The following is a 24,976-nucleotide window of genomic DNA, read 5'->3' as shown; positions in this document are numbered from 1 at the left end:
TGAAACAACAGCAACAACAACAAAAGCTGACCTAAAGGCGGCATCGGATTTAATTGAAATGACCTTTCGGGAGCATTGACCCTGGCCCTAGCGAAATATACCACGACCTCTTTCTTCCTCCCTCATTCAGACTAATTGAAGTCCTCCCGGGACGCTGGACGCACATCACGTTAGGCACCTCAGCAATACTAGGTGCCCAGTGAGCCTACACGCTAACAGGATTGCAGCCAAGAATACACCGCAACCCATCGCCACAGGAGGGCAAGGGGCCAGTCAGCTCATCCGATCTAACGCAGTACTGCGCGCGGTACAACAAGTGATGACAATGACCAAGGTGATTCTGTGGCTCAGGGACCAAGGTTAAGAAACGTTCAGGTGAATGTTGTTCCGTTGTTCGATCAGGCCGCCGAGTGCACACACACACGGTCCATGAACAATGAACTATGGGTGGCAATGGTCACTACATTCACATACTAGAGTTGTTCATAGTTTATGTTGTTGTTCTTTCTAAGTCCTAAACCATTGTTTCCTATCCAAGGGTCGTTATACTCTCATATATTTAAAGCTGCCATCATGCCTCGACTTCTCAACATCCATTTCGACTGTATGTGTCTTCCGGGGTTCTTCTGGGGGTTGGTAAAAGTTTCTTCTTCCCCCCCCCTCCTCTCTTGTGTTCGACACTGATTCAATTTGTATAGCGTGTCTTCTGTCTTGTCGTCTTTTGGTCATCCGCCCAACACCAGCCCTCTATTATTCGCTCCATCCCCTCACACAGCCATGTGCAACCGTCAGTCAAAGTTCGACTCAAACCATGGGATGGAGCACCTCGACGAGGAACCGGTACCTACTTTCACTCCTCCGAAAGTCACGCCGCGTGTAATCTCTGCCGTGGATTTGTTGAAACTTAAACTGAAGGAGGGAGAAGCGGAAAAATACATCCAAGTTCTTCTTGATGACATAATAACACCAATTGCTGAGGAAGGCGGCTGGGACATGGCTATACTTAAGTACGTATGAACCAAAGCATTTCTTTCTGTTTTTCCCCTACCCAAGGATCGAGTAAGCTAACACCGACCAAGAGGGGATATCCACCCTTTCACCACCTATGTCGATCGTCGCAAGAACCGTGGGTTCACGGTAATAGGATCTGGACAACGCGAAAAAAGGCGCCCGGATGAGCCACACATCACCGTCCTGATGATATGCCGCGATCCTTACATTGAGGTCACGTATCATATCCTCACCACTGTACGACCTGGTTCCAGGGTTCCAAACCCGAGAGACATCGACGACATACGGAACTGCCCTGGCGGCTTCCCCTACGACGACCTCAGGGACAAAGGGCTGAGCCCAACGTCCCAGTCTTCTCGCACCCCCAACCAGATCCGTGAAGCGGAGTATAAAAAGGAGCTCGAGAGGCAAAAGAAAATCAGCAACAAAAAGGCGGAAGAAAGCGGAGGCTGGCAGATCAAGTGACGGCGGAAGCCATTCGGGACCTACTGGTAAGGCAATTGGGTAGTACTCCAGGAACTTGGGGGCGGCCAAAAACGCCGAGTCCACCGCCCTGGTCATGGTTTCATCATGGGGGTCATGGGTAGGCATTTCTGCTTCATTTTGGATGGGGACGCAGCAGTCTCTGGTTCAGAAACGGCTGGCCTCGAAGCTGAGCTCTGTCGTGTTGCGCAATATCGTCGGTGGGCTCCATTTTGGATACCGGGGTAGTTTGAAACAACTCCCCCTTTCGGCGGCCCTTCGTATTCGTGTTCGCGGCGGCTTACAGTATTTGGATCCACCTGCTACATGTATACGATAGACCACTGAATCAACAAGATACCCAAACTATACAAATACCCATGCGTCCCTCCTCTCATTTCCGTGGCATTTACTAAAAACTCTTTTTTCACACTTCCTCTCGCAAAACTCTCTTCCAGGCTCCACTTGTGTACTTGCCTGCCCCCCAACAACACACACGATGTCACCCGCGCTTCACTCCGTGTCCCCTTTTCAACTCACAGTTCACCCGTTTCCATCTCCAACTCATGGCTCCTGCGCCTACGAAAGGGGTCCCTCCTCGGCCAGAAACGCCCTAGTATTTATCGGCGGACTCACCACCGGCCCACATGCGACGAACCTCACCGCCCTAGCAAAGATGCTGGAACAGCCCGCCGTCGACTACTCGCTCTGGGAATTCCGCATGCGGAGCTCGTACTCTGGCTTCGGATACTCCAGTATTGCCAATGATGTCGAAGATACAGCTGCCCTGGTGAAGTATCTCCGCAGCATTGGCAAGGAGAAGATCGTCCTCATGGGCGCATCGACCGGTATGCGTGGCCCAGTCTCGTTCACACCACAAGCCAAGCTCCAAGCCCACTTACATCCCCAGGCTGCCAGGACTGTCTCGAGTACACCGACCGCGACAAGTACCAGACGCCTCCGGTGGACGGCTACATCCTCACCAGCCCAGTCTCAGACCGCGAGTCTATCGTCCTCTTCATGTCCCCCGAGGAATCCGCCAAGAGCCTCCAGGTGGCCAAGGACATGATCGCGGACGGCCGAAAAGACGAGCCAATGCCAAAGCAATACCTCCCGTTTGTCTTCACAACGCCGGTCACCGCCTACAGATGGCACTCGCTCGCCGCCAAAGGGTACGCACCCCCGCACCCCCCTCCCCTCCCAAAAAACACCAACCAACCAACCAAACCCCAACCTCCCTCCACCACCCATCCACCCCCACCCCAACACCCACCCAACCAAGCTAACCACCACCCGCACCACCCCCCACAGCGGCGACGAAGATTATCTCTCCTCGGACCTCCCCCCCGCCACCCTCGCGGCGACGTTCGGGCGGCTCGACAAGCCCGTGCTGATCCTGCCCGCGGGCGACGACGAGCTGGTGCCGCCCGCCGTGGACAGGCAGGCCTTGCTGGGGCGGTGGGTGGCGGCGTGCAGGCCCGGCGTGGTGAGCGACCTGTCGGGGTTTGTGCCGGGCGCGGATCATGCGCTGGTGGGGGATGGGGCGGGGGAGTGGGTGGCGGGGAGGGTGGGGGGGTTTTTGGAGGGGGTTTGAGGTGGAGGGGAGGAATGAAAAAGGGGGCGGGGGGGTGGGTTATGTGTGTCAAGGTGCTTGACGATGGTGGGGATGGCTGGGTGCATGTACGCGGGGTTGGTAGTAGATGATATATATGGATTGGTTGGGTGTGCTGAATATGCTGACAGACTACCTGACCGTGCCGAACCATCCGCATTGAATCCCTTCTCACCCAACACATCCACCCCCAACCCCCCTTGTTAACCACAAAAAGCCGGCAACTCGTCTTCACACGGCAGCTCCTCCATCCTCGGCCCCTCCCTCAACAAGCACGTACACGACCCGCCACGGCGCCGGCTGATCCAGTAACGCGAAGGCGGGTGCTGGTTGACTGCGTCGTAGACCGGGTCCTCGGGCGACTGGGGCACGGGGTAGAGCGACATGTTCCATTCCTGGCAGCGGCTCAGGGCCTGTTGCCAGGGCACGGGGGTTGGCATGTAGCGGACGGTGGAGGTTTGGGCGAGGGCGGGTGAGGCGAGGAGGATGGTGAGAAGAGTGGTGGGTTGCATGGTAGCTGGTATTGTTAAAATGGCGGGGATCGTGTGTGTTTTGGGGGTTAGGAGCTTAGTTGACTTAGGTACCTCGGTGGCTCGTAAGATGCCGGACGGCTGGTGAGAGGTGTTTAAGAACTAGCAAACAAGTCGGCCAGGTCAAGTCAGAGCATGGTTTAACTCTGGAGGGGCAAACTACTGAGACTTAAGGACTCCGCTGAACTCTTCCTGACCAGCCTCACCACCGACCCGGAGGCTGAGTGCAGCAGGGTTACATCCCGGTGCGAAGTTGTCCCGACGATGTGCCCTCTTGCAATAAGCAAACTAAAGACGACGAACCTAACTCATTCGGTTCCATCCAAACTCTCATCTGGGTCCGTCAGACCGTATGACTCCTCGGAGTCTGCAGTTCCGCCGGAGTCAACCTAAATATAGTAAGCTCCAAGAGGGAGAGTCGGCTCCAGGCATGTTTGGCATCCAACAGAGCCTTTCCTCATGCGTCCCGATACCAGACGGCCATTGAGAGTGATTTAATGTTACGTATTAGAATTGTACGGGGGTGCTAGCTCCCAGCACAGAGGCAGATTCCGCGGCGGATAACAATGGGCTGGGGGGTTGGTTGGTTGGGTTGCGCTCCGTGTGGGGCCCCGCCATCAGATCGACAACTTTATTCGGTCCACCACATACATACCTGCGTTGCCGCGATGTTGTTGTTGCTTTCACGCTATTCCCAGTATTTCGGGATGAGGTCCCAAAATATCAGTTAGTATTGCATGATACTCAAAACCCCCGAATAAAGGTTGGGGCGACACCACTGTCCCCAACTCCGATGCCGGTCGCTGCGGTCGCTGCAGGCGATTGCAAGACGGTCCCGCCATGTCTCCGACCTGGCTTCATTGATCCTTTTGTGCGACCACGACGTCACCTCATCATACCGTCTTCGATTCCACCAGCAAATTCGCTTCGAGAGCCGAAATCGCAGTTTTAGTCAGGTCCTGCGTGGACGGGTACTATAGCCGTGGTCGAATCCGGCGCGCCCATACCACTCAGCCGTTAATCCCGGCACCGGCCGGTTGCCAGAAGAAGGAGGGGCCAGTATTGTCGATATATTCGAACTCCCCATCCAATGCCGGTATGCGAAAGTGACGAAGCAGTCAGTCGATGGCATCGGCGAGCACCGGAAGATTTCAATCCCGACACCCGCCTCAAGTCCCGACTCCGTTGCGGCCCCGACCGAGGTTGCGGTGGCTGTGGGGAAGGCGTCGTGGGACAAGGGTGGGGTCGTCGATGGCGGGATCGCGGGCGTTGCCGACGGCAAATGACATCCAGTCAACCACTCAAAAGCCATGTACTCCCTCAAAAAGGTGTTCTCTGGAACATCACCCTTGCATTCTTCTCGACTCATTCAGAAGTTAAGCCTGTCAACCATGTCCCGTCCAATCAAGGTCGCCGTCCTCGACGATTACCAAGGCATCTCCGAGCCCAAGTTCAAGGCCCTGGGTGCCTCCAAATACGATGTCTCTTTCTTCAAGGACACGCTGCCCCCATACAACCACCCGAATACGACCCAAGATGCCAAAGACAAACTAGTCTCCCGTCTTGAGCCCTTCACCGTAATTTGTATAATCCCTTCTCAATTCCCACCTCCACCCTCTCCACCCACACCCCCAATCCCAAACTAACCCCCCCAACCAGCCACCATGCGCGAACGCACCCCCTTCCCCCGCGATCTCATCTCCCGCCTCCCCAACCTCCAACTCCTCCTCACAACCGGCAACCGCAACCTCGCCCTAGACCTCGACGCCCTACGGGCACGCGGCATCCCCGTAGCGGGAACCGGCCACCGCGCACCCGCTCCCGGCGCGCCGCCCCTGGCGGACAGCACGACGGAGCACTGCGTGGCGCTGGTGCTGGCCGCGGCGCGCAACCTGGCCCAGGACGACGCCGCGGTCAAGGCCGGCGCGTGGCAGACCGCCCCCGCCGTCAGCCTGCGCGGGAAAGTGTTTGGCGTCGCGGGCCTGGGCCGTCTGGGCGCCGCCGTTGCGAGGATCATGAGTGTCGGGTTTGGCATGCGTGTCGTTGCGTGGAGTGAGAACCTCACGCAGGCGCGCGCGGATGAGAAGGCGCGGGAGGCGGGGTTGCCGGTGGAGGATGCGGAGGGGAGGAAGACGTTCGCGGTCGTGGGGAAGGAGGAGTTGTTCCGTACGGCGGATGTCGTGAGCTTGCATTTGGTGTTGGGGGATCGCTCGCGGGGGATTGTGGCCGCGGCGGATCTGGAGCTGATGAAGCCGACGGCTATCTTGGTCAATACGTCGAGGGGTCCGCTCGTGGTGGAGGAGGACTTGCTGGGTGTGCTGGAGAAGGGCGGGATTCGGGCAGCGGCGCTGGATGTGTTTGACCTGGAGCCACTGCCCCTGGATAGTCGGTGGAGGACAACGAAATGGGGCCAGGATGGACGGAGCCGGGTGCTGCTAACGCCGCATATGGGATATGTGGAAGAGGCCACGCTGAATGCGTGGTATGACCAACAGGTTGAGACCCTCCAGCAGTGGGAGAAAGGCGAGGAGCTGGCACAGCGACTGTGCTGATGAGAGGGAAGCTCCCGTCACAAGTGATAGCCTGCTAGGCATAAGGAAGCTCATGGCTTTTCGCGTGGGCACTTGCATACAAACAACGAAATGCAAAGAGATTGGCCCATTCACAACCTCTTTATTTATTACTAGATTTTCAAGATTGATACCAGGGCTTGGGGAGGGCTGCACTTTGTGGATGCCAAAGGTAAATTTCCTCTCGCCTTGGAAATCAGGATTCAACAAAGCACCTGCTCTTAGCTCTCTGTTCCCGTTCCTTCCAAGTTCAAATTTCGTCCCGTTCCAGAATGCACAACTTCTTGTATTTGGCTACCTGGTTTGCATCACTCACTTGTGAAATACACCACCGACCGCGTTCCTTTCCATGATAAGACGCGTCCTCTCCAATCCCAACTATTTCTGTCAACTTCTCTCCCCCAACCACCCATCCGACAAGGTATTCTCACCTCTTCCATCATTGAGTTTAATTCCTCCCATAGCTTCGCATCCCTATTACCGACTACGTATTGGAAAACTGACTGATAGTCTGCACGCCCTCATTTCAGAAGCATTGGGGGTTCACGCAATCCGCCATGGCTGAGCCTGAAGTCAAACCGGAAACCGGTGAACCGAGTACCGCACCGGCGCCTCCCGAGGCACAACCAAAGCCCGACGAGCAAGCGATTTTATCCCTCATCAAAAAAGTGAAACAAGAACTCCAAGGTAAGTTGTCCTATGGTTCCAGAGTTGGGCCTCACTAACTGTCAACAGGGATCACGGGGCCTCCCACCGCCCATCAAACCACAAATCGGGCTCCCTCGTGTTTGTATTCCCCCTCGGTTTTGTCTGAAACTTTACTGACTAATTCAGACGACCCAGGAGAGATCAATGGGACTCGCTTCCCGCTCGCCCTCTACGGGACACCCTCGGCTCCTCTTGTCGACACCAGCCGTGGCCCTGAAAGTTCCAAAGCCCATAGTGGTCACCGCGCGCAGGGATCTTCTGCTCAGATTCAGAGCAGCCCGCTAAGTTCTTCCAGAGATCGCCTCATTGAAGCACAACTACGCCTCCGTCGGGAGCGCAATGCCCGTGCCGGCCCCCGTGGCCCGACCGGGGCCGGGGCTGGGCGACGAACCGCGTCGAGGGGCGGTCGAGGCACGGGCAGGCCAGACCTGTATCCGACCCCCGGCCGGCAAACCTCTGCCAATAGCAATGTTTACAGACCCTATCGCAATGGCCGATCTGGCCCGTATTCGAGTGTTGTGGAGCGCCTATCGAGAGAGTGCCAGATGCGCCATTTCAACCTAGAGTGGCAATTCCAAACTTTTCGAAACGGCAGATTCACATGCCACGTAAAGCTGCGCGATAATATCGTCCTGGGCACCGGGGATTACGAATGCAGACAAACCGCAAAGGCGGCAGTCGCCCGCAGAGCTCTTGCCGTTGTTCAAGCTTGGCCCCTCGATAGTTACTGGCCGGAGCCAACCCGTATGCCGGCCAGATCACAAGCACACACGGAAGCTTCTCGGGATGGCCGGAGCGGTCCGATCGTGGAACAAGAGGGGTCCTCCCTGATGAGCGCCCCGGGCCATGGTGCCTTGACAGTCATGGCTCCCGAGCGCATGCGATCCGAACAGCAGGCCGCTGTCCTCGGCCAAATGGGTAGAGCCATAGGCATTCCGGTCCCCGAGTCGTCGAGGACCAATTTGGAGGCGACGCAGGCATTTCTTGAGGGCGTGGCTGTGGGCACTCGTCTCGCTGGCGCCGGCGTCTCGGGGTTCGCTGTGCGGGACAGATCCCGGTCACCGGTCAACTTTCGGCGCCCCTCCTCGAACGTCTACCGGGCCCGTTCATCGCCTGGCGAGGATGGAAGGATGAACTCATCTCCGCACAACCGCCGGCCGGCCATGTCCCCTCGCCGCGTGCCTATTCGTGAGCATGGTAGGCTGACCCCGCCCTCCGTGCACGACCGGTGGGTGCATGACCGATACCGGGATGATAGTCGGCCGACGCGCAACTAGGGAGTTGGCGAGATGGAGACGGCTTGGGCCGGATTGTGGCTCCCAACATGTAACTATTGCAAGACCCCTTGGGATGTCAGGCCTTCATAGCTATTGGCGTTGTTTTGTTGGGAAGGAAGTGGTGCATCGTCATCTGGGATGACACCAGGATGGATATGCGGGACATCAACAGGCGTATCGCGTGGCTCAACACTTGACCCAACCTCATGAAGAGCAGCGATCTATCAAATTTGTAGGACAATCCACCAACTGCGGCTCCCCATCGTGTGATATAAAAGTGTTCCCATAATAAGCCACTCCTCCCATCACCCTATAAATACAACACCCCCACGTACCCCCTAACCCCCACCCAAATCACAGCTTGCTCGGCATCCGCGTCGCCCCATCCAACCTAATGACCACCCCATTCAACATGACATTCTCAATCGCCTGCCGCACCAGCGAGGCAAACTCCTCCGGCTGACCCGGCCGCGCGGGAAACTCCATCGCCTTCTTCAGCCCCACGCGCACCTTCTCCGACATATGCGCCGTCATATTCGACTCAAACATGCTCGGCGCAATCGTCACAACCCGAATCCCAAACCGCGTCAAGTCCCTCGCCATCGGCAGCGTCATGGCCGCCACAGCCCCCTTGCTCGCCGCGTACGCCACCTGGCCCATCTGCCCCTCAAACGCCGCCGCGCTCGACACCATCACCACCACCCCGCGCTCCCCATCCACCCCCTCCCCTTGCCCCGCCCCCAAATACGGCAACACCTGCCGCACCAAGTCCAACGTCCCTCGCAGATTCACCCCCAGCACAAAATCCACCGCCTCCAGCCCCACCGGCTGCAGCTCCCGGTCCAGCACCAGCCCGGGCAGCCCCACCCCCGCCGCGGGGATCACCCCGCCCAGCGGCTTGCCGGTTTGGGTCGCCCAGGCGGCCGCCGCGGTGACGGCCGAGCTGATGCTGCTGGTGGAGGTCACGTCGCAGGGGAGGAAGAGGGCGCGCGCGGGGCTGAGTTCTTGCACGAGTGCGCCGCCCTGTTCGGCGTTCATGTCCAGGATGGCTGCGTGGCCGCCGAGTGAGCAGATGTCGCGGGCGCAGGCGCGGCCGAGGCCGGAGGCGCTGGGGTGGGGGTTAGTGAGGGTGTTGGGGGGGATGGGGGGTGGGTTTGGTGAGGAGGGTAGGGTAGGGAGGTTGGGGGTTGGTGATTACGGTAAGGAAGGAAGTTGGGGGTTGATGGAGATTGGGAGAGGGGAGTGAAAGGGTCGTTGTGGTAGTGGTGAGCCTAGGGTGCTTACCCGCCTGAGATGATAAAGGTTCGGCCTGATATCTTCATTTTGGGGGTTTGTAATGTGTAAAGTGCGTCGTTGGGTCTGGATGTGAGATTCACAGTTCAGTGGTGTTGTCGTTGTTAAAGTGCATGCTGCCGCCGGGATGTGCCGTTCAATGGCCCGGTCCAATGCCGCCCATCCCCACTGCCGATATGGGGAAATGCATGGGATACCTCGGCTGCAAGTCAGACCCCGGTTTCTCATGCAGGGTGCGCTGTAATCTGTACGTAAATTACGTGCTCTTTCGGTATGATACTTGAGATGGAGTTTGAGATTGGTAAGAACCGCGCCGCATCTTGTTGGTTGGCTGCGCTCCCTGTGACTGGCCCCACAAGTTACCAGGACTCAGGTCCCTTGTCATGCAGGCAGGTCCCGACGGCATCCACTCAGATAACACTTGAGCAACATCACGACGACGATCAATAAGGAGAGACCATGACATAACGCGCCGCGAAGAACCGAGAACAATAGGCGCACCACCCACGGAGAGCAGCAACCAACAGCCGATACTCGATCCTCCGCGCGTAACAATACCTCAAGACCAACCCCAATAAACAAACCCTTATCCATCGCGGATGAGCGGCTTCGAGCTACCGGGCATGACGCGCCCGCGGGGGTCGTCGGCCGCCAGCGACGACAGCGCGGGCACGGTGCGAGAACAAGAGCTGGGGAGCATGTACGATTATCTGGCAAAGATAATATTGGTAGGGCCGAGTGGGACAGGCAAGTGAGTGACATCGCACCGGCACTCCCGGCATCAGCTGACAGAACTCAGATCCTGTCTACTACATCGCTTCGTCAAAAATGAGTGGCAGGTCCTTGCCTCGTCAACTCTGGGCGTAGAGTTCGCAACCAAAATCGTCAAAGTCGGCTCGGGGTCACGGAGGAGGCGGATAAAACTGCAGGTACTAAGACCCCCACCCCCCAACTCCCCCCTAGGCCTCAGACCTTCAACCCGTCAACCGGCGCTAACAATTTCCCCCTGCCCCGCAGCTCTGGGACACGGCAGGAACAGAACGCTTCCGATCAGTATCCCGATCCTACTACCGCGGCGCGGCGGGGGTGGTGCTCATCTACGACGTGACGTCGTACTCGTCCTTCCGCGACCTGCAGCCGTTCCTCAACGACGCGCGGGCGATCGCGTCGCGCAACCTCTCGCTGCTGCTGGTCGGCAACAAGCTCGACATCTCGGGCGACCCGCTCGCCGACACCGGCGTCCCGCCCCCCACCCCCGGCGGCAGCATCAGCTCGTCCACCGCGCCCTCCTACGCCAGCACCCCCGTCCCGTCGTCGTCTTACTCGTCCACGTCTACCATCCATCCGGGGTTTGGCGCCCAGCTGCGCGCCACCGTTGCGCCTGATGGCCGTGAGGTCTCGACTGCTGAGGCGAGTCGTTGGGCGAGCACCGTGCAGATCCCGGTTACGATGGAAGTCAGTGCCCGCAGTGGTGAGGGCGTGGATGAGGTTTTTGGGCGTCTGGCGAGGATGATCCTGACCAAGATCGAGCTAGGCGAGATTGACCCCGATGATCTGGAGAGTGGGGTGCAGTATGGGGATTCAGGCGCGATGTGGAATACGGAAGCTAGCGACGGGGGCAGTATCAAGAGCACAATGACGGGGGATGATGTTGGGCGGAGGAGGAGGAAGGGGAGAGGGGCTGGGCAGGGGCTGAGGGAGTGGGAGGAGGTGTTTACATTGACGGCGAGGAGGCGGAACCGGGGGTGTTGTTGAGGATGCGGGGGCTTGATGATACCATATTTTACTTAATATTGGCCGACTGGGCGTAATGGAGGAGGCTCGGGGGCGTTGTAGTCGGCCTGTGGGTTCAGCGGCGGACTGGTTTTCTATGCAGGGAGTTGGCCGGATATAGACGGTGCTTTCGGAGACCCGGATAATGAACCGACTTTCACTTTGCTCGCGCATGACGGCGGGGTGGGGATTATCAGGAGAAAGGGAAGCCTCAGTATACTTTCTACAGGTATATAAGCAAATTCGCCGCACTCCCTTCATTTTGCATTCAACTTTCGGGATACCGATGACTGAACCCCATTGACCCGGGTGGTTGGGTGAGGACTCGAGGCAATTGTAAGGCTTACGAAATGACGTGAAGAATAGTAAAGGAAGATAAAGCACAGGTATAAGGCAGAAATTGAGGTGGCGTTTGTGATGCTATGAACTATCGGAAGAATAAAAACCGATGAAGGGATGAACTGGGGTATGCAATAAGAGGCGTGTGAGGACCAAAACCCCCATTGTCAAAGCCATATCCAGACTCCGCAAGGGGACGTCGGGAGGATTAGTCTTTGCACATGCGGCCCCGTAGAGGCTGCAAGATGCCACTCATTTGGAGTATTCGGAAAAAATACGTATTCGTGCCGACTTTCGGGCGCTTGGCTCCTAGCGCAGAGTTTGGCAACATTTACAAGTTCTTATCCTGGTATGTAGAAAGCGGTAAAGGGCTAACCCCCCCGCTAAAGTCGACCACATTGTGAAAACCATAACCAAAAGAATATAACGAGAACCTGATGAACAGGAACGGGAAGCTCCCCCACTAGAGCCGCAAGTTGGCGGCAAGCGCGCTTATCTGACCCAAAACGGAACGGAGGTGCTTCCTCCGAGGACAAGACCCTCCGCTAACCGACAGGTTAAATCCGATGTGGGGAAGGGGCCGGGCCCGGATGAGACTTTAACAAGTACCTTCGTACACCAAACTTCAACAACAAGTACAACAAATATCAACAGGCACCTCCAGGTTGTAAACGATGAGGTCAAAAATACCAATCCACGTTTAAGATACCATGACAGGCGATGTAACCAGTCCTTCAGCGCAAACGTAGCTTGGGATGGCACGCGGATGGCATCGAGGCACACAGGATTATGTGGATTACAAGGCTAACTCACGGCATTTGCGCGCCAGTAGGAGAACAAAGATTGGAACCGCAGATGTCCAAATCAGGTAACTTTGTACTTATCGGACAAGGATTTGGGTCAGTTTGCGACACCTGTGGGGATCCTCAAGGCTGCTGCACCAGAAATGCGATTCGTTGCCGCGGGGCAGCTGGCCCCGCGGGTGCGCATCCGGCAACGGGAACTCCAACTCGCAAGATGGATCACTTACACGGACGAAAACACGACATATAAACCGACCTGGCTCAAGCTGATGCTGCCAGTGTTTCCTTCCTCCTCAACCAATGCAGCCTCGGGTCCTGTGACAGCACGCTCGTTCTTTCCTCGGCCGACTCAAATAAGCAATTACAACCATTGTACTTGCCGCCCACTGCAAGTGGTAGCGCCCCGCTGTCTGCCCCGCCCTTCCTTCCGTCATTTCTCTTTCCTACCTCCGCCATGGCCCCCCGCGTGGTGATCCCCCTCGACAAGAACTGGGAGTTTCGGCAGGCCGACAAGGACGACTCCAAGTTCCTGCCCGTCAGCCAGTTCCCAACCAATGTCCACCTTGACCTGCAGCACCACGGCCTGATCCCGGACGCCTACATCGGCAAGAACGAACTCGCCGTGCAGTGGGTGGGCGAGGCCCAATGGACTTACCGCACCACCTTCACGGCCCAGGCGGTCCCCGAGGGTGCCCAGGCTGTCATTGCGTTCGACGGCCTTGACACATTCGCGACGGTAGTGCTCAATGGCACTACCATTCTCGAAGTTGACAACATGTTCCTTCCCGAACGGGTCAATGTGACCTCGGTGTTGAAGGAGCAGAACGAGCTGGTCATCACCTTCGACAGCGCCTACCTACGGGGGTGCAAGCGAGTCGAGGAGCATCCGAACCACAAGTGGGGCTGCTGGAACGGAGATGTCTCGCGGCTGGCCGTACGGAAGGCACAGTATCACTGGGTAAGTGGGCTGCCCCTTTATTGACCGCAGTGCACGATACTGACCGTCCAGGGCTGGGACTGGGGCCCGACTCTCATGACATGCGGCCCGTGGCGCCCCGTGAACCTGGAAATCTACGAGTCGCGCCTGGCTGACCTCTACACGGACACGGTCGTCGACAAGTCTCTCAGCCGGGCTACCGTCAAGTTGACAGCGGCAGTCGAAGGGAAGGCCGATAAGGTCCGGTTTGACATCTCGTTAGACGGCGAGCAGGTCGCGACCGAGACCGCCGATGTCAGCTCTGCCGATACGATCACTGTGTCGTTCCTCATCGACAGCCCCGCCCTGTGGTACCCCATCCGCTATGGTAAGCAGCCGCTGTACGACATCAAGGCGACACTGCTAGCCAGTAATGAGGAGGTTGACACCCTCTCCAAACGCATCGGTCTCCGCCGGGCCGAGTTGATCCAACGCCCCCTTCAGGAACAACCAGGGACAAGCTTCTTCTTCGAAGTCAACAACATCCCTATTTACTGCGGCGGTAGCGACTGGATCCCCGCCGACAACTTCATCCCGCGCATTAGTCGCCAGCGGTATTTTGACTGGATCAAGTTGGTTGCTGAGGGCAACCAGTTCATGATCCGCATCTGGGGTGGTGGCATCTACGAGGAGCAGGCCTTTTACGACGCCTGCGATGAACTCGGCATTCTCGTATGGCAAGATTTCATGTTCGGCTGCGGAAACTACCCCGCGTGGCCGGCGCTGCTTGAGTCCATCGACCGTGAGGCGCGCGAAAACGTCAAGCTGCTGCGTCACCACCCTTCCATCGTGATTTGGGCGGGCAACAACGAGGATTACCAATACCAGGAGTCCGAAGGCCTGACGTACGACTACGAGAACAAGGATGCTGAGAGCTGGCTCAAGACCGACTTCCCCGCTCGCTACATCTACGAGAAGGTACTGGCCGAGGCATGCGCGGACTTGGTCCCCAACACCTTTTACCACCCCGGCTCCCCCTGGGGCGCGGGCCTCAACACGCGCGACGCCACGGTCGGTGACATCCACCAATGGAACGTGTGGCACGGCACGCAGGAGAGGTGGCAGAACTTTGACAAGCTCGTCGGCCGGTTTGTGTCCGAGTTCGGCATGGAGGCCTTCCCGTCGGTCAAAACAATCGACTCGTACCTGCCCCTGGGCAAGGATGACCCGGACCGCTACCCGCAGTCGTCGACTGTCGATTTCCACAACAAGGCCGAGGGCCATGAGCGCCGCATCGCTCTCTACCTTGTCGAGAACCTGCGCTACGCTCCTGACCCCCTCGAACAGTTCGTCTACAGCACGCAGCTGATGCAGGCCGAGTGTCTTGCCTCAGCCTACCGCCTTTGGAAGCGGGAGTGGCGCGGCCCGGGGCGCGAATACTGCGGCGGCGCGCTCGTCTGGCAAACCAACGACTGCTGGCCCGTCACGAGCTGGAGCATTGCGGACTACTACCTGCGCCCCAAGCTAGCGTACTTCACCGTCAAGCGCGAGATGGCGCCCGTCAGCATCGGCATCACCCGCCGCACGCACTCGCACCCGCGGGATAGGCATACGAGGGTCAACATCGACATCACGACCAAGATTGAGGTGTGGGGCAGCAACCTCACACTCGAAGACCTGACGGTGGACTGTGTCTTGAAGGCCTGGGATGTGGTGAGCGGTGAGGAGACCTTCTCCGAGACGGTGGCGCCGGCAAAGCTGCTCCCGGAGAACAGGTCGACCGAGATTACCGCGCTGGATGTGCCAGTGCGGGAAAATGACGTAGATGAGGAGGCCCGCATCGTGGTGGCGGCGTACCTGGTCAAGGACGGCAAGCAGATTGCGCGCTACGTCAACTGGCCCGAGCCGCTCAAGTATGTGCACTTGCAGAAGCCTAAGGCTCTCAAGGCACAGCTTACTGCGGATTTCTCAGCTGTCGAGATCAGCGCCGACGTGCCGGTCAAGGGTGTGGCGCTAGAGTGTGAGGATGACGATGTCAAGTTCGATGACAACCTGGTAGATATCGTGCCCGGCGAAGTGGTCAGCATCGGCGTCAGGGGCGCGAGCAAGGACACCAAGATCGAGACGAGGTATATGGGTATGCTCTAGATGTAGAGGCGAAAGAATAGTTCCAAGTGATTTTCATTAGATTTCCCATACACAGACGCCAATATAGATCATGAACAAAAACCGAACCATGCACCGTACGCCATGACACTTATGCAACCCCCCTCCCCTTAGCAGCAGCCCGTGCTACCAGCCGCCTGCGCCTCCTTGAGCTTCTTCTCATCCACGCTGGTGTCCAAAGCCCCCTCGACCTTCTCGTTGGGGCCGGCAATCAGGATCTTGATGACCTGGCCCTCCTTGACCTTCTTGAAGGCCTCCTCGGCGTCCTTGAACGGCACGACACCGTTAACAAGGGCCTTGACATCCACCCGGCCGGCAGCAACCAACTCAATCGCGAGCTTGTAATCACCACTGCCATAGCGGAACGAGCCACGGGCCGTCACCTCCTTCAGGCAAAGCGCCATAATCGGGAAGTTGATATCGGCCTTGCCCATACCACCCTGCACATACGTACCACCCATGCGCACCACATGCAGCGACGCCTGGATGGAGGGCTCCGCACCCGACGCATCAATCACCACATCCGCACCCTCCCCCAGCTCCGCCGCCGCCACCAGGTTGCGCGCGTTCTCCTCGGCCGACACCCGCTGCGACAGGTACGTGTGCGTCGCCGCGTACCCCCGCGCAAAGTCCAGCTTGCCCTGCACAATGTCCACCGCCACCACCTTGGTCGCCCCAAACGCCCGCGCCACCGCCCCGCACAGCAACCCCACGGGGCCCGCCCCCATCACCACCACGCTCTGGCCCGGCTGCACCCGCGCCTGCTTGACGATGTGCACCGCCACCGCCAGCGGCTCGATCAGCGCCCCCTCCTGCAGGGACACATTCTCGGGCAGCTTGTAGCAGAAGTCGGAGGGGGCCGTCCAGAAGCCGGTGAGGGTGCCGTCGTAGGGCGGGGTGGCCGCGAAGACCATGTCCGGGCAGAGGTTGTAGTGGCCCGAGAGGCAGGGCGCGCAGCGCCGGCAGGGGTAGCCGGGCTCGAGGGCCACGCGGTCGCCTTTGCGGAGGGTGGACACGGCGGAGCCGACTTCGAGGACCGTGCCGGCGGACTCGTGGCCGAGCACCATCGGGTCTTTGACCACGAAGTGCCCGATCGCGCCGTGCTGCCAGTAGTGCACGTCGGAGCCGCAGATGCCGGTGTAGTTGATGGCGACGAGCACGTCGTGCGGGTGTTGGAGCTTGGGGATGGGACGCTCCGCGAAGGTGACGTCGTTGGGCTTGTTGAGGATGAAGGAGAGGTTCTGTGAGGGGGAGGGGGTTGTTAGTGGGTGGTTATTGTGATTTTCATTGGCATTGATGAGGAGAGGGGAGTTGGGGATGAGATGTGATGGGATGGGATATGGGACGATAACGTACGGAAGCCATTGTGACGGATGTTGAGTCTGAATTGGGGGGAGTATGGTTCGGGGAGGGGTTCGGCAGAGTTGGAGATGATGGGAGAGGAAGCTCGAGGAGCAGAACTCAACAGGAGGACGGGCTTAAATACGGTCGCTCTCACACACAAGGAGACAAGCACCGTTTCTCGGAGATCTCAAACCCAGGTTCCTCCCTCCTGCTGGATTTGCCCAGAACGAACTCAGGCACAACAAGAGTGTGGTGCCCCTCCTTGTCCCACTTGTCCAACCGCATCAACGACAGGCTTGGGTGGGTGAGTGGGTGCGGGGAGCTTCGATAACGGCGCCGCCTCCTCCCACCTCCCATCCCCCCACCACGCCTCTCCACCGCAGGGAGAGATCGAGCCTGGGAGTATCCGATTACGCCATGGTTTTGGTGGTGAGCCCGCTCATACCCGCCAGCCGCCAGCTCCCGAGGCGCTTGCTGCAGCTGCCATTGTGCCTTTGCAGCAAGCTCCCGCGAAAACCCCACGAACATCTGGCAGGCGATTTATCCTGCCATTTTACCCGCACCAATCAACGACCGAGCGCATTGGCGGTCGGGATCCGCTTGGTGGCTGTCACGATGAAGGTTGCCAGGCCAGACCTGTCAGCTGAGAATCAGAGACTTCTTTATCCAAGATCTAGAAGGTGGTTAATGTCGGTGAGAAGGGGGCGATGGAGCTGCATCAAGGGGCAATTTGCCGCGGAATCCGCTGCGTTGGCTCGGGAGTACCGGGCGAGTGGGTGACTAGAGTGCTGAGAAGCAGAATGAAAACATTGTGGGCTGATTGAGCTCACCGTGCCTGGTAACTACGCGGCATCGCAAACACGACACGGCAGAGCTCGAGAAGCCGAACGGGACTGCTGCATGAGATGCATCTGAGCTCTATGTATCGCTATTTATCGCCTGGCGCGCGATCCGCCAGCTCGTGGGGAGGTAGCATTGCAGACGGGTGAGGCCAGGCCCCGCGCCGGTCACGGCAGTTCGCCGAATTCGCAGGGCTCAATTGATGGAAGTTGAGGTCTGCGGGTTGAGGCTATGACGGGAGAATTAAGTGGTGGTTACCATCCGATCTTGAGGACTCTCAAGGGGGTTCCTCGACCGAGAATTTGGCACTTGGGATGCCCCTCATCGAAATCACCCCGCACCATAGGCACATAAAAAAGCAAAAGCCACTCGAGCTCCTGTGTAAAGCACCCCAGCCCACCACACTCCTCCAGCTCCGAGATGCAAAAGATGACAAGGGTGAGATTCGAACTCACGCCCCATTACTGAGACCAGGAATGCTCAATGAGCCAATTCAGGTGGGCCTGAACCTGGCGCCTTAGACCGCTCGGCCACCTTGCCGTTGATGGAATTTGTGGAGTTGCAGAAGGAGAGAAAAGGGGACGTGCAGCGCGAGGTTGCAGCAGCAATTTCGAAGGTTGGAGTCTCAAGAGCGTGTATGTGTGTGTGGTGCACGGGCCATCAAATGCGGGGCATTCGAGTGACGTCGTGAGCGGTGTCGGCGACAGCTGCTGGCCCGACGCAACCCGGAGTTCTCCGGTCCATTGCATCCGCAGCCAGCGATGGAAACCCGAAGCTTAGGTACCTGATTGCATGTTTCGGTGCCCGTGACGAAACCCATTAACCTTCCAACGACCTAATTGATATCGGTCGAGGAAGGAGAATCCGCTAGAACCGGCGCCCCTTCAATGCGTCATGCGCGGTGGACAACAATTGTCCCACGGTCACTGACCCGCGCGATATTCGGCTTCGGGCCATTTTCAAGAACAATGGCGACCGCCGCCCGCAGTTACAATGTGCGCAGTTCGAGCCTGAAACCATTGACCATACTAGCGTCCAGAGTGCTTACCACCCCTACCATCATCTCCAGGACGCAATCGACGCCCTCAACTCGCTCCAGACCCCCTACGCCGTGATCGAGGCCCGCCGCGCCGCCGGCGTCCGCCCCGATGCCGCCTCGGTGCGCGAGATGCGCGCCTACCTCGCCCGCGTCGGCTACACCCCGCGCGACCTCGACCGCCTCAACATCGTGCACGTCGCCGGCACCAAGGGCAAGGGCAGCACCTGCGCCTTTGTCGATTCCATCCTGTCGCGCTACCGCCAGCGGGGTGGCCCGCCCCGCAAGGTCGGCCTCTTCACCTCCCCGCACCTGATCGCCGTGCGCGAGCGCATCCGCATCGATTCGACGCCTATTTCGGAGGAGCTGTTTGCGAAGTACTTTTTCCAGGTGTGGGATAAGCTGGAGGCGAATAAGGATGTTGCGGCCGATGCCGCCGCGCCGGGGAGCAAGCCCATCTATTCGCGGTACTTGACGCTGATGAGTTATCATGTGTTTCTGTCGGAGGGTGTTGACACGGTTGTGTACGAGACCGGGATTGGCGGGGAGTACGATGCAACCAACGTGGTGGAGCGCCCAGTGGCCAGTGGCATCAGCACGCTAGGCATCGATCATGTTTTTGTGTTGGGCGGTACCATCGACAAGATTGCCTGGCACAAGGCCGGCATCATGAAACCGGGGAGTCCGGCGTTTACCATCGAGCAGGTGCCGGTAGCTGCCGAGGTGCTCAAGAAGCGGGCGGTGGAAAAGAAGGTGGATTTGAAGGTGCTGGATATTGATCCGCGGTTGGCAGGCGTCAACATCCGCCCTGATGCTATTTTCCAGAAACGGAACGCCACGTTGGGGATTGCGCTGGCGGAGACTGTGATGAAGAAGCTGGATCCTTCATTCTCGCCCAACCCTGAAGCCTTGCCGCAGGAGTTCGTCGACGGACTGGAGCAGGTCAACTGGCGTGGAAGGTGCGAGGTGAAGGATGAGGACAGCGTGATATGGCATGTCGATGGAGCACACACGGTGGACAGCCTGAAGATGGCAGCCCGCTGGTTTGTCGGTGAGTGCGCCGGCCGGGCCGAAGGAGGCCCCAAGGTCCTGGTCTTCAACCAGCAGGGGCGCACCGAGGCGGTAGACTTCCTTGATGGACTCCACGATATCGTCAAGAGCTCAGGGAAGGGATTTGAGCACGTTATATTCTGCACCAACGTCACCTACGCGGAGACGGGTTACAAGAGGGGTATGTCATTCCTGGTGGTGGTGGTGCTTCCGTGTGCTGACTCTCCAGACTTTGTAAATCACCAGCACAACCCGGCGGATATCGAGAAAATGACCCAGCAGCGGGTGTTTGCCGACAGGTGGAAGCAACTCGACCCGTCCGCCAATATTATGCTGATTCCGACGATCGAGGAGGCCATCAACACGGCCCGTAGTTTGGCGAAGGAAGACGGGCCGAAATTGCAGGCACTCATTACCGGGAGTCTGCACCTTGTCGGTGGCGCCCTGGGCATTCTTGAGGGTGCGGATGCTCTGTAGAGCGCAAAAGTTGATTCGGGCACGTCTTCATCGACTTGTTCGTAACGTACCTTGTAATTCAACTGTACAGGTTGGCTTCACGGCATTGGGTGGGATGGAGTTCTTGCGTAGATTGGCAGCCTAGTATTCAACATGGTCGATGAGTTTGAGCACGGCGCCCACCAGGTGGAAGCTCCCAGTGACTAGAACCTTGCACGCCTTTCCGTCCTTCCTCGCCTGGGCCGCGATAGACTTGACCTGCTCGATCGTAGGCTCCACGGCATTTCGCACCGTTGTTTCTGTGGTGCTGTCAAACTCCCGCATTGTCTCCTGCGCCCTGGTCTGGGTGGAGAGGTCGCGGTCCTCGCCCTCTGGCTTCTGCTCCTCGTTTCTCGTGAAGATAGCGTGAGTGAACGTCGTGGTCCCCTTCACGCCAGCCAGCAACGCCCTCAGTAAGGGGGCTGGATCCCTCTCTTGCTGGTTGAACACCAGGATCCGTACCTCGTCGCCGCCAGTTCTGCCCCCAAACCACCGCCCAACCCCAGCAAGGCTGTCATCAGTGTGTGCACCGTCCACATGCCACTCAATGCCATCCTCACCCTTGAAGACCTCACAACGCCCGCGCAGCGCTGCCTCTTTCAGCCCCTTGACGAATTCCGGCGGAATATCGTTCAGCGACCACTCGTCCGTCCCAAAACACCCCTCAAACTTGACCCCAGTCTGCAGTAGATGCTCCCTCGCCGCATACACAGCCAATGCCATGTTATACTTCTGGAACGGGCCTTGCAGTCTCGCGCCCTCAACCCCGCCCCACCGCTCAACCTCCTCGTCCGTCACCTCCACCAACACGGCACCCTTCTCCCTCGCCCGCGCCCTCAGCACCTCCATCACCGCCGCCTGCTCCTCCGGCAACCTCCTTGTAAAGGCCTTCACCCCCTCCTTAAACACCCCACTCTTATGCCACGCAATTTTCTCCACCGTATCCCCCAGCATACTCACATGGTCAATCCCCAACTGCGTCACCACCGCCGCCGTCACCACCTCCCTCGGCAGCACATTCGTCGAGTCATACTCCCCCCCAATCCCACACTCCACCACCGCACTGCGCAACCCCTCCTCCAGAAACGCATGCAACGCGACAATCGTCAAAAACCGAAAATAAAACGGCTTCGTCGCGGGGCCATCCAGCCCCTCCTCCCCGACCACCACCCCCTTCGCCCGCGCCTCGGCGCGCGCCGCCTCCGTCAGCCGCGCCCACACCTCGCCCACATACCGCCCCAGCTTCTCGCGCGGGATCGGCGCCCCATTCAGCACAATCCGCTCCCGCACCGATAGCACGTGCGGCGACGTGTACAGGCCCACCCCGCCACCCCTTCCACCACCACCACCACCCCCGACCCCGGAAGAAGAAGAGGGAGGGGGGGGCGAAGCGTACTGCCCCACCACCCCCGCGACCAACGCACTCACGCTCCCCTTGCCCTTCGTGCCTGCGACATGCACGCAGCGCAGCGGGGAGGCGGCGAGGGTGGCCGGGGGGAGGCCGGCGCGGGAGAGCCAGGCGAGCATTTCGGGGATGGCGAGGGCGTTGATGTCGATGGGCTTTCCTGGGGTGGCAGGTCCTGTGGTGGTGGTGGTGGATGTGGTGGGGGGGTCGAAGAGGGAGGTTATGGCGCGGTTGGATTGTAGTTGCGCGAGGCGGGTCAGGGCGGTGGCGTAGCTTCCTGCTGCTTCTCCTGGGGGTGGGGGTGGGGAGGCCATTTTGTGGCTGGTGTGGGTGGTGTGGGAGAATGGGGAGATGGTGTTTGGCTGGCGGTGGGTGAACTGGGTGTTTATGGCTCTGGTGATGGTCCTGATGGTGGTCTGTCGCGTTGCTAGCATCGATGGATATGAAGCAAGGAAGCAAGGTGAGTGAGTGTGTCTCGGGTTTGGCCGCGGGTTCCGGAGGCTTCAATATGATTTGGTTTGGTGAAATTAATGTCTCCGATTCCGATCCCGAAACAACTGCGCTCAATTCGGCAACCTAACAATTCATGGTTGTTGAATGGAAAAGCTAAGTTCATCAACCTGAAAGGCTGAAGAAGTGGGACACTCCGACTTCGCTTAAGGTATCCAGAACCCAGAACCCAGAACCCAAAATATCCAAAGCATGAGATAAAAGAAGGTCGAATCACCCAATTCGGTATGACCTTCAGCTGGTATTCACATAATTTACGACGCACTCGCTCACATTTTGAACCGCCAAATCGCGTCTATTGACTACTTGATACACGACAACCAGCCCAGACCCTTCTTTACCTAACAGATCTAACGCAGGAATGTACATCGACAAAAGAAACGCCCCGTCGTTTTGGGTTCACTCCACCTTCAAGCTCTGTAGCCTCGCCTCCGTCTGGATGACCTGTAGATAACCAGTTAGCAATCATTCATTGCACACTCTTCACACCGTAGAAAAATTAAGAACATACCTCCAAAGCCTGCCGCACCTCCAACACCTTCCGCACCTCGCCCAGCCAGTCGCGGCTGAGCGTCTTGGACCACCCCGTCAAGCCGTTCATCTCGCGGGCCGCGTTGTCGAGGTCGCCCTCCTCGAGGAAGGTCTGGGTGCGGGTGAGGATGCTCTCGACGTCGTCGCCGGCGGCCAGGCCTTGCTTCTTGAACATGACCTTGCTCAGGACGTAGCTCGAAGCGTGGCTGGCGACGCCCGCGTCGTCGGGCAGCAGCGACGCCTTGCGCACCTCGGCGGCGACGCGGCGGAAGCGGTCGATCAGCTCGGCGGGGGTCGAGATGCCGCGCTGGTAGGCGGACGGGTGGACGGACGCGATGGCGGCGTCGACGACGGGGTCCTGCGCGGCGATCTCCTTGAGGGCGACGAGCTCCTTGATGAACGGCCGCGGGTGGTGGGCGTCCTCGAGGCTGGCGCGCACCGCCTCGACGGCGACGTGCAGCTGCTGCGTGCGCAGATTGGCGTCGATGACCTCGTTCCAGCCGGCCGTGAGCTTCTCGAGACCGTCCACCGCAGCCTTCAGCTCGTTAAGCTTGCCGAGGCGGCCGTCGCGCTCCTGCTCGACGTGCTTCTTGATATCCTGGGTGAAAGCGCGCTGCAGTTGCACGGCCTGCTCTAGGAGCTGGTTGTTGAGCTTCTCCTCAGCGAGCTGCCGCTCGCGCTCCTGGATCAGATGCACCTTGTTGTCGTAGCTCTTCCTGAGGCGCTCCATCTCGGCCTCGAACTCGCGTCGGAACTGCTGCTCCTGCACCGTCATGGCGGCCTCCAGCCGGGCGACCAAGTCGTTGGCAGCCTGGTCGAAACCGTCGACGCGTTGGCGGACCTGTTGGGCAGCCTCCTTCTCGACCGCCGTCTTGATGTCGAGGATCTTCTGGCCGACTTTGCTGATCTCGCCCTTGGCCTTGCCGATCGTCGCACCGTACCTGTCGTTGGCGCCGTCGTGGTTGATCACGGTGATGATGTCGTTCAGCATGCGCACCAGGTCCTGCACAACGGGGTCGGCCGCGTTAGGGACCGCCAGCGGGTCGATTGGCGACGCTGGGGGCCACCGTGAAGGCTCGTCCACCTCGGGAGCCTTGAACGCCTTCTGCGCGGGGGTGAGTGCCGTGGCAGCGGGCACGAGCGCCGTCTCGGGCTCGGGCTGCTTCTCCACGGGCTTATTCTCGGCAGCCTTCTTCTCCGCCACCTTCTTGCTTGCGCGCTTCTTCTCCGCCGCAGGCGCGGGCGCGGGCTTCTTAGGTTCCTCGGCCTTGACCTCAGGCGCGGGTACCTTGGGAGCCCCCTCCTTGGGTTGGGCAACCACAACCGGCTCGGCCTTCTTGCTAGGCTCCTTCGCCGCAGCCACCTTCTGCACAGCGCTCGATTGCCGGCCAGCAGTCTCCCTGGTGTCAGCGACACGCCAAGAAGCGCCGCTCTGGGCGGGAACCGTGACCTGCTCGCCTTCCAGCCGCCTGCCTACCACCCGGCTAGCCACGTTAGGGAACCGCTTCTTGAAATCCATCTCCTCCAGGTAGAGTACAGCCTGCTCGCCATAGGGGATGTACTCGGTGAAGAAGTCGTGGAAGTTGTCGTTGATGCGCGAATACCAGACGCCGCCGCCGAATCCGAGAGCGCTCAGTAGGGTCAGCGTCAGGAAGAAGTTGCGCAGTCTCCGGAAGAAGCCCTTCTTCTTCCGCGGCGTTGGGAGAGGCGGCGGTGGGACGCTAGTAACGGGCTTGGCAGCCACGACGTCCGGAGCAGGAGGTGTGAGGGGAACATTATCGGCGGGGATGGTCTTCGAAGCAGCAGTCTCGAGAGGAGGCGGAGGAGGAGGGGGCGTCGACGGGGCCGTCAGGGTCTCGGATGCGGGGATCTTGGCCTCATCGGGGCGCGTCTTGTTGGAGGCATAGAATCTCTAAACAGCCACAAGCAAAATCAAGCAGGTTAGCTAGCAGTAACGAGGGTGCCCATGCTCAAGAATGACCTCATACCTGCCCCGACACGACAGCACGGCGGGCCGCAGAAGCTTGCCATTGACGGCCTGCAGCAGCGGCGACGGGCCTGCTGCCCAGCGCCCTCACGGATTGCAGCGATGTCCGCAACATGAGGGGATGGGGTGGCCGACAGGGCACAATTAAAGTGTTGATGTGCTGGTCGGGAAGCGGGAGAGCAATCTACAAAATCCTGGGATGTGCACCACTACCTAACAATTTCTTGACTCAGCAAGCTCGGCTATCGCTTGTCCGATGTTTTGCCGCACGATATCGCGTTGGACCGGGGCCGTCTCTGTTGATGATAGATGTCCCAC

At 59.0% G+C, this 24,976-nt stretch overlaps 11 protein-coding genes and 1 non-coding gene across 12 annotated transcripts; 6 read left to right on the top strand and 6 right to left on the bottom strand.

The window, feature by feature from the left end:
• Positions 1-1,772: 1,772 nt before the first annotated feature.
• On the top strand, positions 1,773-3,067 carry F5144DRAFT_609025 (uncharacterized protein; the record flags this gene model as incomplete). The annotated part of the gene is made up of 3 exons (XM_066791612.1): positions 1,773-2,321; positions 2,384-2,645; positions 2,785-3,067. Exons 1-3 carry the CDS (start codon positions 1,973-1,975, stop codon positions 3,065-3,067), a joined length of 894 nt encoding a protein of 297 aa, XP_066649517.1. The 5' UTR covers positions 1,773-1,972.
• A 221-nt stretch (positions 3,068-3,288) lies between these two features.
• F5144DRAFT_598621 (uncharacterized protein) lies at positions 3,289-3,597 on the bottom strand (the record flags this gene model as incomplete). Its single annotated transcript, XM_066790963.1, has 1 exon — positions 3,289-3,597. One exon carries the CDS (start codon positions 3,595-3,597, stop codon positions 3,289-3,291), a length of 309 nt encoding a protein of 102 aa, XP_066649516.1.
• A 1,409-nt stretch (positions 3,598-5,006) lies between these two features.
• Positions 5,007-6,167, top strand: F5144DRAFT_544169 (uncharacterized protein; the record flags this gene model as incomplete). Its single annotated transcript, XM_066787281.1, has 2 exons — positions 5,007-5,199; positions 5,275-6,167. The coding sequence occupies 2 exons, from the start codon at positions 5,007-5,009 to the stop codon at positions 6,165-6,167; spliced, it is 1,086 nt and encodes a 361-aa protein (XP_066649515.1).
• Positions 6,168-6,742: 575 nt separating this feature from the next.
• On the top strand, positions 6,743-8,347 carry F5144DRAFT_638925 (uncharacterized protein; the record flags this gene model as incomplete). Its single annotated transcript, XM_066792701.1, has 3 exons — positions 6,743-6,872; positions 6,921-6,971; positions 7,020-8,347. 3 exons carry the CDS (start codon positions 6,743-6,745, stop codon positions 8,168-8,170), a joined length of 1,332 nt encoding a protein of 443 aa, XP_066649514.1. The 3' UTR covers positions 8,171-8,347.
• A 177-nt stretch (positions 8,348-8,524) lies between these two features.
• Positions 8,525-9,727, bottom strand: F5144DRAFT_617849 (uncharacterized protein; the record flags this gene model as incomplete). Its single annotated transcript, XM_066791895.1, has 2 exons — positions 9,455-9,727; positions 8,525-9,278 (listed from the first exon to the last, which is right to left on the bottom strand). Exons 1-2 carry the CDS (start codon positions 9,490-9,492, stop codon positions 8,525-8,527), a joined length of 792 nt encoding a protein of 263 aa, XP_066649513.1. The 5' UTR covers positions 9,493-9,727.
• Positions 9,728-9,818: 91 nt separating this feature from the next.
• F5144DRAFT_524998 (P-loop containing nucleoside triphosphate hydrolase protein) lies at positions 9,819-11,607 on the top strand. Its single transcript, XM_066786794.1, has 3 exons — positions 9,819-10,214; positions 10,263-10,392; positions 10,481-11,607. The coding sequence occupies exons 1-3, from the start codon at positions 10,063-10,065 to the stop codon at positions 11,216-11,218; spliced, it is 1,020 nt and encodes a 339-aa protein (XP_066649512.1). The 5' UTR covers positions 9,819-10,062; the 3' UTR covers positions 11,219-11,607.
• Positions 11,608-12,561: 954 nt separating this feature from the next.
• F5144DRAFT_503778 (glycoside hydrolase family 2 protein) lies at positions 12,562-15,473 on the top strand. The gene is made up of 2 exons (XM_066786424.1): positions 12,562-13,336; positions 13,388-15,473. Exons 1-2 carry the CDS (start codon positions 12,833-12,835, stop codon positions 15,440-15,442), a joined length of 2,559 nt encoding a protein of 852 aa, XP_066649511.1. The 5' UTR covers positions 12,562-12,832; the 3' UTR covers positions 15,443-15,473.
• Positions 15,474-15,506: 33 nt separating this feature from the next.
• On the bottom strand, positions 15,507-17,154 carry F5144DRAFT_80510 (chaperonin 10-like protein). Its single transcript, XM_066793435.1, has 2 exons — positions 16,817-17,154; positions 15,507-16,701 (listed from the first exon to the last, which is right to left on the bottom strand). The coding sequence occupies exons 1-2, from the start codon at positions 16,823-16,825 to the stop codon at positions 15,571-15,573; spliced, it is 1,140 nt and encodes a 379-aa protein (XP_066649510.1). The 5' UTR covers positions 16,826-17,154; the 3' UTR covers positions 15,507-15,570.
• Positions 17,155-18,074: 920 nt separating this feature from the next.
• Positions 18,075-18,184, bottom strand: F5144DRAFT_t18. The gene has a single exon. It is a non-coding gene; the product is annotated as a tRNA-Leu (tRNA).
• A 428-nt stretch (positions 18,185-18,612) lies between these two features.
• F5144DRAFT_589491 (Mur ligase) lies at positions 18,613-20,207 on the top strand (the record flags this gene model as incomplete). Its single annotated transcript, XM_066790044.1, has 2 exons — positions 18,613-18,639; positions 18,714-20,207. The coding sequence occupies 2 exons, from the start codon at positions 18,613-18,615 to the stop codon at positions 20,205-20,207; spliced, it is 1,521 nt and encodes a 506-aa protein (XP_066649509.1).
• A 120-nt stretch (positions 20,208-20,327) lies between these two features.
• Positions 20,328-21,944, bottom strand: F5144DRAFT_481302 (Mur ligase; the record flags this gene model as incomplete). The annotated part of the gene is made up of 2 exons (XM_066785277.1): positions 20,328-21,231; positions 21,460-21,944. 2 exons carry the CDS (start codon positions 21,942-21,944, stop codon positions 20,328-20,330), a joined length of 1,389 nt encoding a protein of 462 aa, XP_066649508.1.
• A 304-nt stretch (positions 21,945-22,248) lies between these two features.
• Positions 22,249-24,840, bottom strand: F5144DRAFT_558793 (mitochondrial inner membrane protein Mitofilin). The gene is made up of 3 exons (XM_066788102.1): positions 24,660-24,840; positions 22,652-24,583; positions 22,249-22,584 (listed from the first exon to the last, which is right to left on the bottom strand). The coding sequence occupies exons 1-3, from the start codon at positions 24,771-24,773 to the stop codon at positions 22,540-22,542; spliced, it is 2,091 nt and encodes a 696-aa protein (XP_066649507.1). The 5' UTR covers positions 24,774-24,840; the 3' UTR covers positions 22,249-22,539.
• Positions 24,841-24,976: the final 136 nt, after the last annotated feature.

The sequence above is a fragment of the Chaetomium tenue genome, assembly GCF_020726465.1.
Source record: "Chaetomium tenue strain MPI-SDFR-AT-0079 chromosome Unknown F5144scaffold_1, whole genome shotgun sequence".
Lineage (NCBI taxonomy): Eukaryota > Fungi > Ascomycota > Sordariomycetes > Sordariales > Chaetomiaceae > Chaetomium > Chaetomium tenue.
This window is presented reverse-complemented; position numbering and strand designations above follow the sequence as displayed.

What these genes read in the sequence shown, in the direction of transcription:
- F5144DRAFT_503778 (XM_066786424.1), top strand. Translation starts at nt 12,833, where the DNA reads ATGGCCCCCCGCGTGGTGATCCCCCTCGACAAGAACTGGGAGTTTCGG. An exon ending in GGAAGGCACAGTATCACTGG is followed by an intron (nt 13,337 to 13,387) that starts GTAAGTGGGCTG and finishes CTGACCGTCCAG; the next exon opens with GGCTGGGACTGGGGCCCGAC.
- F5144DRAFT_558793 (XM_066788102.1), bottom strand. Translation starts at nt 24,773, where the DNA reads ATGTTGCGGACATCGCTGCAATCCGTGAGGGCGCTGGGCAGCAGGCCC. An exon ending in GTGCTGTCGTGTCGGGGCAG is followed by an intron (nt 24,584 to 24,659) that starts GTATGAGGTCAT and finishes GTGGCTGTTTAG; the next exon opens with AGATTCTATGCCTCCAACAA. An exon ending in AGGTGCGGCAGGCTTTGGAG is followed by an intron (nt 22,585 to 22,651) that starts GTATGTTCTTAA and finishes GGTTATCTACAG; the next exon opens with GTCATCCAGACGGAGGCGAG.
- F5144DRAFT_524998 (XM_066786794.1), top strand. Translation starts at nt 10,063, where the DNA reads ATGAGCGGCTTCGAGCTACCGGGCATGACGCGCCCGCGGGGGTCGTCG. An exon ending in GGGCCGAGTGGGACAGGCAA is followed by an intron (nt 10,215 to 10,262) that starts GTGAGTGACATC and finishes GACAGAACTCAG; the next exon opens with ATCCTGTCTACTACATCGCT. An exon ending in GGAGGCGGATAAAACTGCAG is followed by an intron (nt 10,393 to 10,480) that starts GTACTAAGACCC and finishes CCTGCCCCGCAG; the next exon opens with CTCTGGGACACGGCAGGAAC.